At 38.8% G+C, this 13,932-nt stretch overlaps 1 protein-coding gene across 2 annotated transcripts in view; it reads right to left on the bottom strand.

Moving 5' to 3' along the window:
• LOC123770249 (uncharacterized) overlaps nucleotides 1–13,932 on the bottom strand; it is a 407,808-nt gene that overhangs the window by 30,411 nt on the left and 363,465 nt on the right. For both annotated transcript variants that reach the window (XM_069339938.1, XM_069339939.1), the window contains 2 exons: nucleotides 4,447–4,612; nucleotides 449–663 (listed from right to left, as the gene is read on the bottom strand). In XM_069339938.1, coding sequence (XP_069196039.1) covers nucleotides 449–663; nucleotides 4,447–4,612 — 381 coding nt within the window. The remainder of the gene's footprint in view (nucleotides 1–448; nucleotides 664–4,446; nucleotides 4,613–13,932) is intronic.

Consider the following 13,932-nt stretch of genomic DNA (forward strand, 5'->3'; position numbering starts at 1 on the left):
TTCTGGGACTAGTCAGTTCTAGTCAGGACTAGTCAGAACTAGACTTAGTTCTAGGGAGTGTGTGTGTGTGTGTGTGTGTGTGTGTGTGTGTGTGTGTGTGTGTGTGTGTGTGTGTGTGTGTGTGTGTGTGTGTGTGTGTGTGTGCGCGCAAAAAAAAAAATAACAACACAATTTCAAGACTGTAAAGATGAGCACATTTGAAAGATCTAAAATTTATAAAGAGTATGGTAATGCTTAATGGTTTGTGAGATATTGCTCGAGGACTTATCCACCATAAAAAAGGTGCAAAACGGTTCTAAAATATACCACCAGGGGCCTATATTACAAATTACAAAAGCCTTTTGTGTATTTAGTCATCAATCTTATGGGAACATTATTGGAGCCGACGAGGGAAAATTATGGGAACCCCTATCTTGTACACAGGCGAGATAGTGCTTATCAGTATTACCTCCTGTGAGAAACACAAGTCTCTCATCGAATCCATACACCTTGTGAGCCATGTCTAGTGACTCTTTCTCACTGGGTGCTGCCATGATGATGTTGAGCTTGGTGATGAGATGGTAGGTCACGTCGCGAGCCTTGAGGGCCTTCTCTATAGTCTCTCCTTCCCTACACTCTTGACACGTTATGTGAACTATCGTGCGTGACACTCCTGGACGCCATCTGTAACAAACAAAACAAAATGTCATTACCAAACGGTGCTTGCAAAACTAATATCACTTAAATGTAAAAAGTTTAAAAAATCGTGAAAATGTTGATTCCATCACTATTTATTAGAAATGTTATATATTAGTTAAACTGATATTTCAAGATATTTCAAACGCATCTCAGCATCAAGATATATCAAACTGTGAAATGATCTTCGGCGAGTTAATTTTCAACTTCCGTCACAAGTGAAGAACATAGGAAATAAAGAGATGATTCGTGCTTGAATCATCGATATCACCTTTTCTGTCACATTGAATATAAATCAATAAACGATAAAAGGTTAAAGGAAAAGAGAAGGTCTGTCTGTCCAAAGTTGAAGGCCAGACTCTTGGGGTCTGGCCTCATCCAACTTTGTCGGATGAAGTGTCTGGGGTACAGGACAGACATAGGCTGGTCGGGATCGTCAAAACTCCAGATGGAACAACGCGCCAGGGATCACATTCTGACCCATCCACAACAATTTGTGTTATTGCCTGCTAGCTACTCCTAGCGAAATATTAAAAGCTAATTAAAAAACATATGTTTTTGTTTGTTATATATACCATTATTTACTGATCTAATGAAAATTAAAATAAATTGGCTGCTATTCATACTTTCGCAATATTAGCATCAAACAAACAATCATCAAACAGCTTTAAGAGCTCTCACAAGCCCTGCTCCTGTCTCAAAGTAAACAGGTGTATATTACAGTGTGTAATATTCCACACCACAAGGCTCCTCCCACTGGCACACAACCTACATGCCAATGGTGGCTTGATATATAATTGTTATAAGAGAGAGAGAGAGAGAGAGAGAGAGAGAGAGAGAGAGAGAGAGAGAGAGAGAGAGAGAGAGAGAGAGAGAGAGAGAGAGAGAGAGAGAGAGAGAGAGAAAGAGAGAGAGAGAGAGAGAGAATGAGCAAGAGACAGAAGGAGAGAGAGAATGAGCAAGAGACAGAAGGAGAGAGAGACTGACAGGCATACAGAGAACAACACGGGCTAGAGGAGGATGTTTGAAGAAAGGGAAGGAGAGAAAGGGAAGACAGGTGGAGAGAGGGGAGGAGATATGAGAGAAGGGCGAGAAGTGCGAAAAAAAGGGAGATTGGAGACTGGGGGAATGAGGTGGGAGAGGGGGGGGGGGGGTGTGGGAGAGAGGGAAGGAGAGGTCGGAAAGGAGATTGGTGATAGGGAAAAAAAGTTGAAGAGAGGGACCTGGGAAGAGAGAGAGAGAGACAATAGGGGGTGGGGAAGCTGGGCAACCCGTTCTCGCACTTTCGTATAGTCAATATTGACTTATTAAATACGTGCATATGTGACATACTAGTTTACCTTGAAAAGCTTCATAGAAAACACCGACCTTACCTAACCTTCTTAGTATGTTAAGATAAGCATCTTATTGCTTCGTAATTACAATTATTACTTAACCTATTATAGGTATAGGTTAAGTAATAATTGTAATTACGAAGCAATAAGATGCTATTATAGGTATAGGTATTAAAAAATTTGAATGGTAAACTATTGCATTCTGTGTGACGGTCATTTACTATTATAATGAAATGGTAAACCTTGCTGTAATCCTATTATGCTATTGGTAACATTGTAGGACATACAAGGATAATGAAGCGTGAGTGGGAGGGGGGGGGAGATGGGGTTACAAGAGGAGGGGGAGTGGGGGGGGGATAGGAGAAGACGGATGGGAGGACCAAGGTGAGTGAGAAGGGGAAAATAAGGTAAGGGGAAAGTTGGAGGTTGTGGAAGGGAGAGAGAGAGGGAGAAAGAGGGAAGGAAGGAAGGGAAAATATGGGAGGAAGGGAGAAAGCGATGAGGAAGGAAGACGGCTTCCTGCCCGGCGTCGGAGGAGTTGGAGGAAATCTACCGTCTCTAGGAAGCAAACTTCCTTTTATTTCCTCTTACTGTTCAATTTTTGCATCCAAATTTTGTTTGTATCATTTTGTATCTCTACATTCCGTACATTCAATGTAATTCAAGGAGCATTTTGATATATATAAAGAGTAGTCAAGGTTATCATGTGGAGTAAATTTACAATTTTCGTTTTGGGCTTGAAAGAGGTTTACGCCCTTTAGGATTGCAATATGGCGACAAGGAGACCGAGTTCCTGCCAAGGGGCGAGGGCGCCAGCCGCCTGGCGATTGGTCAGGACAGGTCACGTGAAGGAGTTGACCAATGGGGGCAGCACCCCAGGGCGTGAGGTCACAGGGCAGAGGACGGCTGCCGCCCCGAGCGCCAGCAGAGCTGAGAGCTTCACCTCAGAGTGCTCCTTGGCAATCTCTTTGAAGGAGCTAGAAGGGTTTTGAGTATAGATGAATGAACCTTCCTTAGGTTATAACACTGGCGCCAAATGTTAACCTTCCTTGACATTGAACAGCCTTATCTCTGGGAACAGCATGACCTTGCTTAAGGAAGCAAGTGAATGGCACAGCTCTCAAACCATATTATTTATATATAAAAGAACAAATTGGTTCTTCGGAAAATGAGAAATAACTTTAGGTAGAGTATAATCACATGGAAAATAATTCTGATTATGTTTGAAGTATATTTAGTCAAATGTTCCGAACTAAGATTATGATACAATGTTGATGGTTTAATATGATATATTTGTTACTTTAATAAATAAATTTGCATTGATATAGACTTATTGTGACCATAATATTGCAAATTATTGTTCAAACAACACAATTAAAATGAATTATTATTAATAAAAACCAAGGTGAAGGAAAGATCAAAACCAGATTTTAGGATGTAACTTACATCCTTTCTCAAGGTACTATATGCAATATACAATTTGTAAATATTGTATATACAATACAATATTCTGTCTGTCCAGGACGACCTGAACAAAATGGAGGAATAGTCTAGAAAATGGTTACTAAAATTTAATTCAGGTAAGTGTAAAGTAATGAAATTAGATGAAGGGAGCAGGAGGCTGAACACAAGGTACCATCTGGGAGGGGAATTCCTGCAGGAGTCAATGAGAGAGAAATATCTGAGGGTTGATATCACACCAAACCTGTCCCCCAGAAGGCCATATCAAAAGGATATCATCAGCGGCATATGCTGGATTGGGCACCATAAGAAATAACTTTAGAAACTTGCATAAAAAGTCATTCAGAACCTTGTATACAACATATGTCAGACCAGTCCTGGAGTCGGCAACTCCAGCTTGGAGTCCATACCTAGTTAAACATAATACAAAGTTAGAGAAGATTCAAAGGTATGCCACTAGACAAGTCCAAGAACTAAGAGGTATGACATACGAGGAAAGGCTACGGGAACTAAACCTCACGTCCCTGGAAGACAGAAGAGTAAGGGGAGACATGATCACCACCTACAAACTTCTTAGAGGAATTGACAGGGTGGACAAAGGCAATCTATTATAAATGGGTGGAACACAGGTGGAACTTTAGTACTCAAATGAGCCACAAAGACATTAGAAATATTTTTTTCCGTTCAGGCTGAGGAACATGTACACCAGTTGATGTAGAGACGGGAGGAAAGAGCGAAAGCTCCCACCCCACAACTAGGTGAGTACAGTGTTGTGACAGCCACAACGCTGTATACAGCACCTTCGGGTGTTGGTTAACTAAGAGAATGTTGTTTTTAATATACCTGAACATAAATTAGGTCTTTCCTTCACCTTCAGTCAAGCACTACGGAATTGTAGTAAGTTCTTCTGCTAATCAAAATGTTCTATGTTTATGGCGAGTTATAAAAATGTACCAAATAACAGCTTGGAACTTACTCGACATTTTCAGCAGTAGAGACGATAGCTTGAGTGTTAAGGGAAGCGTTGGTGGGAGCGTGAGGCGTGGCGGCGCTCACACTCAGTACCGCCTCTCTCTCCGTCATGAACCTTGGCCATGATACTGTCTCTCCGGTTATGGCCACCACCACGTACCGCACGTCACCTTAACATATATTAATGTTTTAATGAAAATGTTATAATAGTATATATATATATATATATATATATATATATATATATATATATTAGTATATTTTGGTAGCAGTCTTTCCTGTAAAAATATATTATTAAATATGACCGAAAAAGTAAGATTAATAATTCTAACACGAATTTTCTCAATATTTCTTATGTTTCTTTTCACTGTCGATAGTAATTGAAAAATCAATTCTCCAAAATTCATTATTATTTTTAGTCTGACACGACACTTGAACGCGTTTCATAATAACTTATTACATTTTTCAAAGACTTTAATTTACACACACACAACTATAACCTGCAAACACTAAACAGAGTTCTTACTATGCTATAATTCAAACGGCTTTTCATTTTATATACCTGCATTTGGGTGAAGTGATATGTTACAACAGTTTTGGATGAGGTGAAAACAAACTTTCAACACAAGACAGAACACGAAAAATTGGGTAATATTGGGTAAATTTAAAGGGGAAGAATGGAAGTAAATGCAAAGGGCCTATTGGCCCATATTTCTTGATGCTTCTATATTGGTGCGGAGTCTTGAAGTGGGTAGGTAGTGGGTTCTACCCGCTATTTTACACTATTTTACAGGAACTTCTTTTCCACAGCTCATAAAACGGAGGAAAGGGTCCTGAAAGATATTGTTAATAGGAACGTTATCCCTACAGACAAAAATTAGAAGATACAATTGACGATTTACTATAAAACCAAAAAAACGGCCAACCTACTCATGAGAAACTCTCCAGACACAAAGCAGAACGCTTTAAAAGAGACCAACGTCGTCTATGCCTTCAAATGCCCACTTGGGGACTGTAAGCCTCAAAGAACTCAGTATACAGGCAAGACAACAACATCTCTTTCCAGGCGATTAACGATGCATAAGCAACAGGGCTCCATTAAGGAACATATAGTCTCTTCCCACAACCAGACCATCACCAGAGAAGTTTTAACAAACAACACATAAATCATCGATAGATACAGCGATAGCAGACGGCTTGACATCTGCGAGGCACTACACAACAAGAAGTCAATACCAGCAATCAACAGCCAATTAATGCACAACTATATTCTACCCACTTCAAGACTCCGCTCCAATATAGAAGCATCAAGAAAAATGGGCCAATAGGCCCTTTGCAGTTACTTCCATTCGTCCCTTTAATTTATCCAATTTATACCCAATGCACCGTGTTCTGTCTTGTATTGAAAGTTTGCTCTATCTTGTGTTGAAAGTTTTGTTCACCTCATTCGAAACTGTTGTAACATATCACCTCATCCAAATGCGGGTATATAAAATAAAAGCTGTTTAAATGATAGCATAGTAAAACTTTGTTTAGTATTTGCAGGTTATAGTTGTGTGTGTGTAAACTAAAGTCTTTGAAAATATAATAAGTTATTACGAAACCCGTTCAAGTGTCGCGTCAGACTAAAAGAAAAAAGGAATTTTGGAGAATTGATTTTTCAATTACCACCGACAGTGAAAAGAAATATTGAGAAAATTCGTGTTAGAATTATTAATCTTACTTTTTCGGTTATATTTAATAACATATGTGTACAAGAAAGACTGCTATCAAAATAAACTAATATATATATATATATATATATTAGTTTATATATATATATATATATATATATATATATATATATATATATATATATTATACAAAATTCATTTTGTATAAAATCAGATGTTACTGTATAACCTTGCATAATAAAGTGTACACCATAATAAAAAAAAAGAGGGGTGGTAGGAGAAGCGAACACTCTTTCGTATTCAGAGTTAAATGGCAAGTTTTTCCCTGAATGCTCTGTGTTCCCTTCTCTCAGGCTGTGGGTCCCTATAATTGCACCAGAGGTGGTATCCCCCTATATATATATATATATATATATATATATATATATATATATATATATATATATATATATATATATATATATATATATATATATATATATATATACATATGTCGTACCTAGTAGCCAGAACGCACTTCTCGGCCTACTATGCAAGGCCCGATTTGCCTAATAAGCCAAGTTTTCCTAAAATAATATATTTTCTCAAATTTTTTTCTTATGAAATGATAAAGCTACCCATTTCATTATGTATGAGGTCAATTTTATTTTATTGTAGTTAAAATAAACATAGATATATGACCGAACCTAACCAACCCTACCTAAGCTAACCTAACCTATCTTTATAGGTTAGGTTAGGTTAGGTTGCCAAAAAAGTTAGGTTAGGCTAGGTTATGTAGGTTAGGTAGTCGAAAAACAATTAATTCAAGAAAACTTGGTTTATTAGACAAATTGGGCCTTGCATAGTAGGCTGAGAAGTGCGTTCTGGCTACTAGGTACGACATATATATATATATATATATATATATATATATATATATATATATATATATATGTCGTACCTAATAGCCAGAACGCACTTATCAGCCTACTATGCAAGGCCCGATTTGCCTAATAAGCCAAGTTTTCCTGAATTAATATATTTTCTCTAATTTTTTTCTTATGAAATGATAAATCTACAAATTTCATTATGTATGAGGTCAATTTTTTTTTATTGGAGTTTAAATTAACGTAGATATATGACCAAACCTAACCAACCCTACCTAACCTAACCTAACCTATCTTTATAGGTTAGGTTAGGTTAGGTAGCCGAAAAAGTTAGGTTAGGTTAGGTTAGGTAGGTTAGGTAGTCGAAAAACAATTAATTCATGAAAACTTGGCCTATTAGTCAAATTGGGCCTTGCATAGTAGGCTGATAAGTGAGTTCTGGCTACTAGGTACGACATATATATATATATATATATATATATATATATATATATATATATATATATATATATATATATATATATATATATATATTGGTGTATACTGGCAGCAGGTTTTCTTTGAAACATGTTTCATTGAATATGACCGCATATTCTGTATTTATTATTTTCTGGTTTAGGGCTTCTATCCCTCTAACTATTTTCTTAGCATCAGGGCTTAATTGAAATAGGAGTTCTCCAAAACTCATTTTCGTACTTTAAGGTGAAGAAAAGAAGTGATTTACTATAGAGTGTATTACACTTATTTGTATAATTTGCACGACGTTTCGAACCTCCATGGTTCATTCTCAAGTGAACAGATCTTACAATACTAGTTGATTTTATACCCGCATTAGGTCAGGTGATAATACAATGAAGGTGAAAACATGGGGGGATACATAAGGGATAAACATAGGGGCTGCAGAAGGCTTATTGGCCCATACGAGGCATCTCCTATCTAAACACAAAGATTAATCCAGTGTAATTGGCCTGTTATGTTGGACATTGTCTTCTGTGTTGGCATCGATATGTTCTTGTCTTGTCCTTACTCTCATGGTGAGTAGAGTAAATAGTTCCGTGATTTGGGTGTTCATGGTAGGTCGCTCTATTCTTATGTGAATTGCCTCAAGAATTTGTAATCTTCTTGAATCTTGGGTTTTGTCTATTATGCAAGTATTCTTGTTCAACATTTCTCTTGTTAGAGTAATGTCATGGGCTTGTCTCATGTGATTCCTAGGGGCACCAGATTGAAGATGGCATGTCAAACGCCTCGTCAGCTTGGTCGACGTCATACCTATGTACTTACATTGAAGGTTACATCCTTCGTGGGGGCAAGTGTACATGTATACAACGCTTGACTGCTGTAGAGGGTTCTCCGTCGGCTTCGGGCTGTTTTTGATAAGGAGTTCGGAAGTCTTCTTGGTTTTGTAGAATATTATCAGGTTTATGTTTTGGTTAGGAGTAGTGCTTTTTACTCCTTTACGGATTATTTCTTTCATTATTCTTTCCTCTTTTATATGTTCACTGTGCATGGTTGATTTGTAATATAATTTTATTGGGGGTGTTGTGGTTTCTGTTCTAGGTTCTGAATTATACCAACGGTCCAAGTGTCTTCTTATAGCAGCGTTTATTTCCGCGTTGCTATATCCGTTGTTCACCAATACCTGAGTTACTCTTTCAAACTCTCTACTCACGTTGCTCCATTCAGAGCAGTGGGTAAGCGCTCGACGAATATAAGCATTGAGAACACTGGCTTTGTATCTTTGGGGGCACTCACTTCTACCGTTCAGGCATAATCCTATGTTGGTGGGCTTGGTATATACGTTGGTGCTTAAAGAGGTTCCTGTTTTTGTTATTAGTACATCCAAGAATGGCAGACTGTTATTTTCACTATTTTCATGTGTAAATCGGAGTACTGACTCTCTCTCTAGGTGTCTTTTTAGGTCAATTAGTTCATCTGAGTCTTTTACTATTACGAATATGTCATCTACATAACGGCAGTATACAGTTGGTTTTTGTCTGCTACTGAAGACCCTATCTTCGATGGTTCCCATATAAAAATTAGCAAATAAAACTCCTAAGGGGGAGCCCATTGCTACTCCGTCTATTTGTAAATACATGTCTCCTTGTGGACTGATGAAAGGGGCTTCCTTTGTACATGCTTCGAGAAGACTTTTCAAGTGTGGCTCAGGTATGTCTAATTTGGGGGTGCTCTCGTCTCTGTATACTCTGTCCAGTATCATTCCTATGGTTGTGTCGACTGGGACGTTGGTAAAAAGGGATTCAACGTCCAGGGAAGCGATGATTCCATCGGGCTGGGTAGATTTGATCAATTCTAGGAAATCTGCTGATGATTGTAGACTAAACTTACTTGGAGTGTATGGAGTTAGGAGTTCATTGAGTTTCTTTGCCAGGTGATAAGTTGGGGTTGGTATTTGGCTGATTATAGGGCGTAGTGGGTTACCTGGTTTATGCGTCTTAACATTGCCGTAGGCATATCCTAAGCCATAGTCGCTTTGAAGTTTATTGAAATGCACACTACCTTTCTTTGCGTTGATTGCTGTAATTGTTTTGTTTACTTTCCGCTTAAGGTCTTCTACTGGGTTCCTCGTGATTCGTTGAAATTTGGAGTCGTCACTTAGGATGTCGCTAATTTTGTTCATGTATTCATGGGTAGGAATCAATACATATGCTGCTGTTTTGTCGGCTTTTCTTATTGTTACGTCTTTCAGATTTTTTAGTTGTTTCGCTGCTTCTTTGAGTCGTGGGGTTAAGATTGTAGATGAATATGTTCCTCGTTTTTTCCCTGCTTCTGCAAGTAGTTCAGCTTGAAGTGTGTCAGTGGTGATGACTTTTTTGTTGTCTTCTAGCTTATGGATATCGTCCAGAAGCATTTCGATTTCCAGGCGTTTTTGATGCATCTTTGGTTTAGATAAGAATTGACAATTTAGACCAAGATTTAAGAGGTCTCGTTGGTCCTGGGTAAGATCATAAGAAGTCAGGTTAAAGTAGCCATCTTTAGGACGAGGGATTTTTAGCTGTCCACCGTTCAGGGATGTTAACTTACGGAGTGTCTTTGTTTCTACAAGAGTTTTATGTTGTTGTTTCAGGTTAAATAGTTCACTGTTGATGGTTTGTTTGAGTTGGATAGGGATGTCGTACTGGGTCCATTTGTTTAACAGATGCTCCGCCTGCTCTATAAAGGTTTGGAGGGCTTCCTTCTTCTTGTTTAGTTGATGCCGAATGAGCTCTTGCCTATACCTATAGGTAAACTCTGTATTGCGGACTGCTGGGTCATGTGGGTTTATATTGGTGTATACTGGCAGCAGGTTTTCTTTCAAACATGTTTCATTGAATATGACCGCATATTCTGTATTTAATGCGGTCATATTCAATGAAACATGTTTGAAAGAAAACCTGCTGCCAGTATACACCAATATAAACCCACATGACCCAGCAGTCCGCAATACAGAGTTTACCTATAGGTATAGGCAAGAGCTCATTCGGCATCAACTAAACAAGAAGAAGGAAGCCCTCCAAACCTTTATAGAGCAGGCGGAGCATCTGTTAAACAAATGGACCCAGTACGACATCCCTATCCAACTCAAACAAACCATCAACAGTGAACTATTTAACCTGAAACAACAACATAAAACTCTTGTAGAAACAAAGACACTCCGTAAGTTAACATCCCTGAACGGTGGACAGCTAAAAATCCCTCGTCCTAAAGATGGCTACTTTAACCTGACTTCTTATGATCTTACCCAGGACCAACGAGACCTCTTAAATCTTGGTCTAAATTGTCAATTCTTATCTAAACCAAAGATGCATCAAAAACGCCTGGAAATCGAAATGCTTCTGGACGATATCCATAAGCTAGAAGACAACAAAAAAGTCATCACCACTGACACACTTCAAGCTGAACTACTTGCAGAAGCAGGGAAAAAACGAGGAACATATTCATCTACAATCTTAACCCCACGACTCAAAGAAGCAGCGAAACAACTAAAAAATCTGAAAGACGTAACAATAAGAAAAGCCGACAAAACAGCAGCATATGTATTGATTCCTACCCATGAATACATGAACAAAATTAGCGACATCCTAAGTGACGACTCCAAATTTCAACGAATCACGAGGAACCCAGTAGAAGACCTTAAGCGGAAAGTAAACAAAACAATTACAGCAATCAACGCAAAGAAAGGTAGTGTGCATTTCAATAAACTTCAAAGCGACTATGGCTTAGGATATGCCTACGGCAATGTTAAGACGCATAAACCAGGTAACCCACTACGCCCTATAATCAGCCAAATACCAACCCCAACTTATCACCTGGCAAAGAAACTCAATGAACTCCTAACTCCATACACTCCAAGTAAGTTTAGTCTACAATCATCAGCAGATTTCCTAGAATTGATCAAATCTACCCAGCCCGATGGAATCATCGCTTCCCTGGACGTTGAATCCCTTTTTACCAACGTCCCAGTCGACACAACCATAGGAATGATACTGGACAGAGTATACAGAGACGAGAGCACCCCCAAATTAGACATACCTGAGCCACACTTGAAAAGTCTTCTCGAAGCATGTACAAAGGAAGCCCCTTTCATCAGTCCACAAGGAGACATGTATTTACAAATAGACGGAGTAGCAATGGGCTCCCCCTTAGGAGTTTTATTTGCTAATTTTTATATGGGAACCATCGAAGATAGGGTCTTCAGTAGCAGACAAAAACCAACTGTATACTGCCGTTATGTAGATGACATATTCGTAATAGTAAAAGACTCAGATGAACTAATTGACCTAAAAAGACACCTAGAGAGAGAGTCAGTACTCCGATTTACACATGAAAATAGTGAAAATAACAGTCTGCCATTCTTGGATGTACTAATAACAAAAACAGGAACCTCTTTAAGCACCAACGTATATACCAAGCCCACCAACATAGGATTATGCCTGAACGGTAGAAGTGAGTGCCCCCAAAGATACAAAGCCAGTGTTCTCAATGCTTATATTCGTCGAGCGCTTACCCACTGCTCTGAATGGAGCAACGTGAGTAGAGAGTTTGAAAGAGTAACTCAGGTATTGGTGAACAACGGATATAGCAACGCGGAAATAAACGCTGCTATAAGAAGACACTTGGACCGTTGGTATAATTCAGAACCTAGAACAGAAACCACAACACCCCCAATAAAATTATATTACAAATCAACCATGCACAGTGAACATATAAAAGAGGAAAGAATAATGAAAGAAATAATCCGTAAAGGAGTAAAAAGCACTACTCCTAACCAAAACATAAACCTGATAATATTCTACAAAACCAAGAAGACTTCCGAACTCCTTATCAAAAACAGCCCGAAGCCGACGGAGAACCCTCTACAGCAGTCAAGCGTTGTATACATGTACACTTGCCCCCACGAAGGATGTAACCTTCAATGTAAGTACATAGGTATGACGTCGACCAAGCTGACGAGGCGTTTGACATGCCATCTTCAATCTGGTGCCCCTAGGAATCACATGAGACAAGCCCATGACATTACTCTAACAAGAGAAATGTTGAACAAGAATACTTGCATAATAGACAAAACCCAAGATTCAAGAAGATTACAAATTCTTGAGGCAATTCACATAAGAATAGAGCGACCTACCATGAACATCCAAATCACGGAACTATTTACTCTACCCACCATGAGAGTAAGGACAAGACAAGAACATATCGATGCCAACACAGAAGACAATGTCCAACATAACAGGCCAATTACACTGGATTAATCTTTGTGTTTAGATAGGAGATGCCTCGTATGGGCCAATAAGCCTTCTGCAGCCTCTATGTTTATCCCTTATGTATCCCCCCATGTTTTCACCTTCATTGTATTATCACCTGACCTAATGCGGGTATAAAATCAACTAGTATTGTAAGATCTGCTCACTTGAGAATGAACCATGGAGGTTCGAAACGTCGTGCAAATTATACAAATAAGTGTAATACACTCTATAGTAAATCACTTCTTTTCTTCACCTTAAAGTACGAAAATGAGTTTTGGAGAACTCCTATTTCAATTAAGCCCTGATGCTAAGAAAATAGTTAGAGGGATAGAAGCCCTAAACCAGAAAATAATAAATACAGAATATGCGGTCATATTCAATGAAACATATATATATATATATATATATATATATATATATATATATATATATATATATATATATATATATATATATATATATATATATATATATATATATATATATATATATGCGAACAAGCCTGAATGGTCCCCAGGACAATATGCAACTGAAAACTCACACCCCAGAAGTGACTCGAACCCATACTCCCAGAAGCAACGCAACTGGTATGTACAAGACGCCTTAATCCACTTGACCATCACGACCGGACAAAATGAGGTGATAGCCGAGGCTATTTGAACCACCCCACCGCCGGCACTCGGATAGTAATCTTGGGCATAGCATTTTACCAAATCACCTCATTCTTTGGGGCACACGTGAGGAACACAAATGCGAACAAGCCTGAATGGTCCCCAGGACAATATGCAACTGAAAACTCACACCCCAGAAGTGACTCGAACCCATACTCCCAGAAGCAACGCAACTGGTATGTACAAGACGCCTTAATCCACTTGACCATCACGACCGGACAAAATGAGGTGATAGCCGAGGCTATTTGAACCACCCCACCGCCGGCACTCGGATAGTAATCTTGGGCATAGCATTTTACCAAATCACCTCATTCTTTGGGGCACACGAGAGGAACACAAATGCGAACAAGCCTGAATGGTCCCCAGGACAATATGCAACTGAAAACTCACACCCCAGAAGTGACTCGAACCCATACTCCCAGAAGCAACGCAACTGGTATGTACAAGACGCCTTAATCCACTTGACCATCACGACCGGACAAAATGAGGTGATAGCCGAGGCTATTTGAACCACCCCACCGCCGGCACTCGGA

Source organism: Procambarus clarkii, chromosome 42 (genome assembly GCF_040958095.1).
Source record: "Procambarus clarkii isolate CNS0578487 chromosome 42, FALCON_Pclarkii_2.0, whole genome shotgun sequence".
Classification (NCBI taxonomy): Eukaryota; Metazoa; Arthropoda; class Malacostraca; order Decapoda; family Cambaridae; genus Procambarus; species Procambarus clarkii.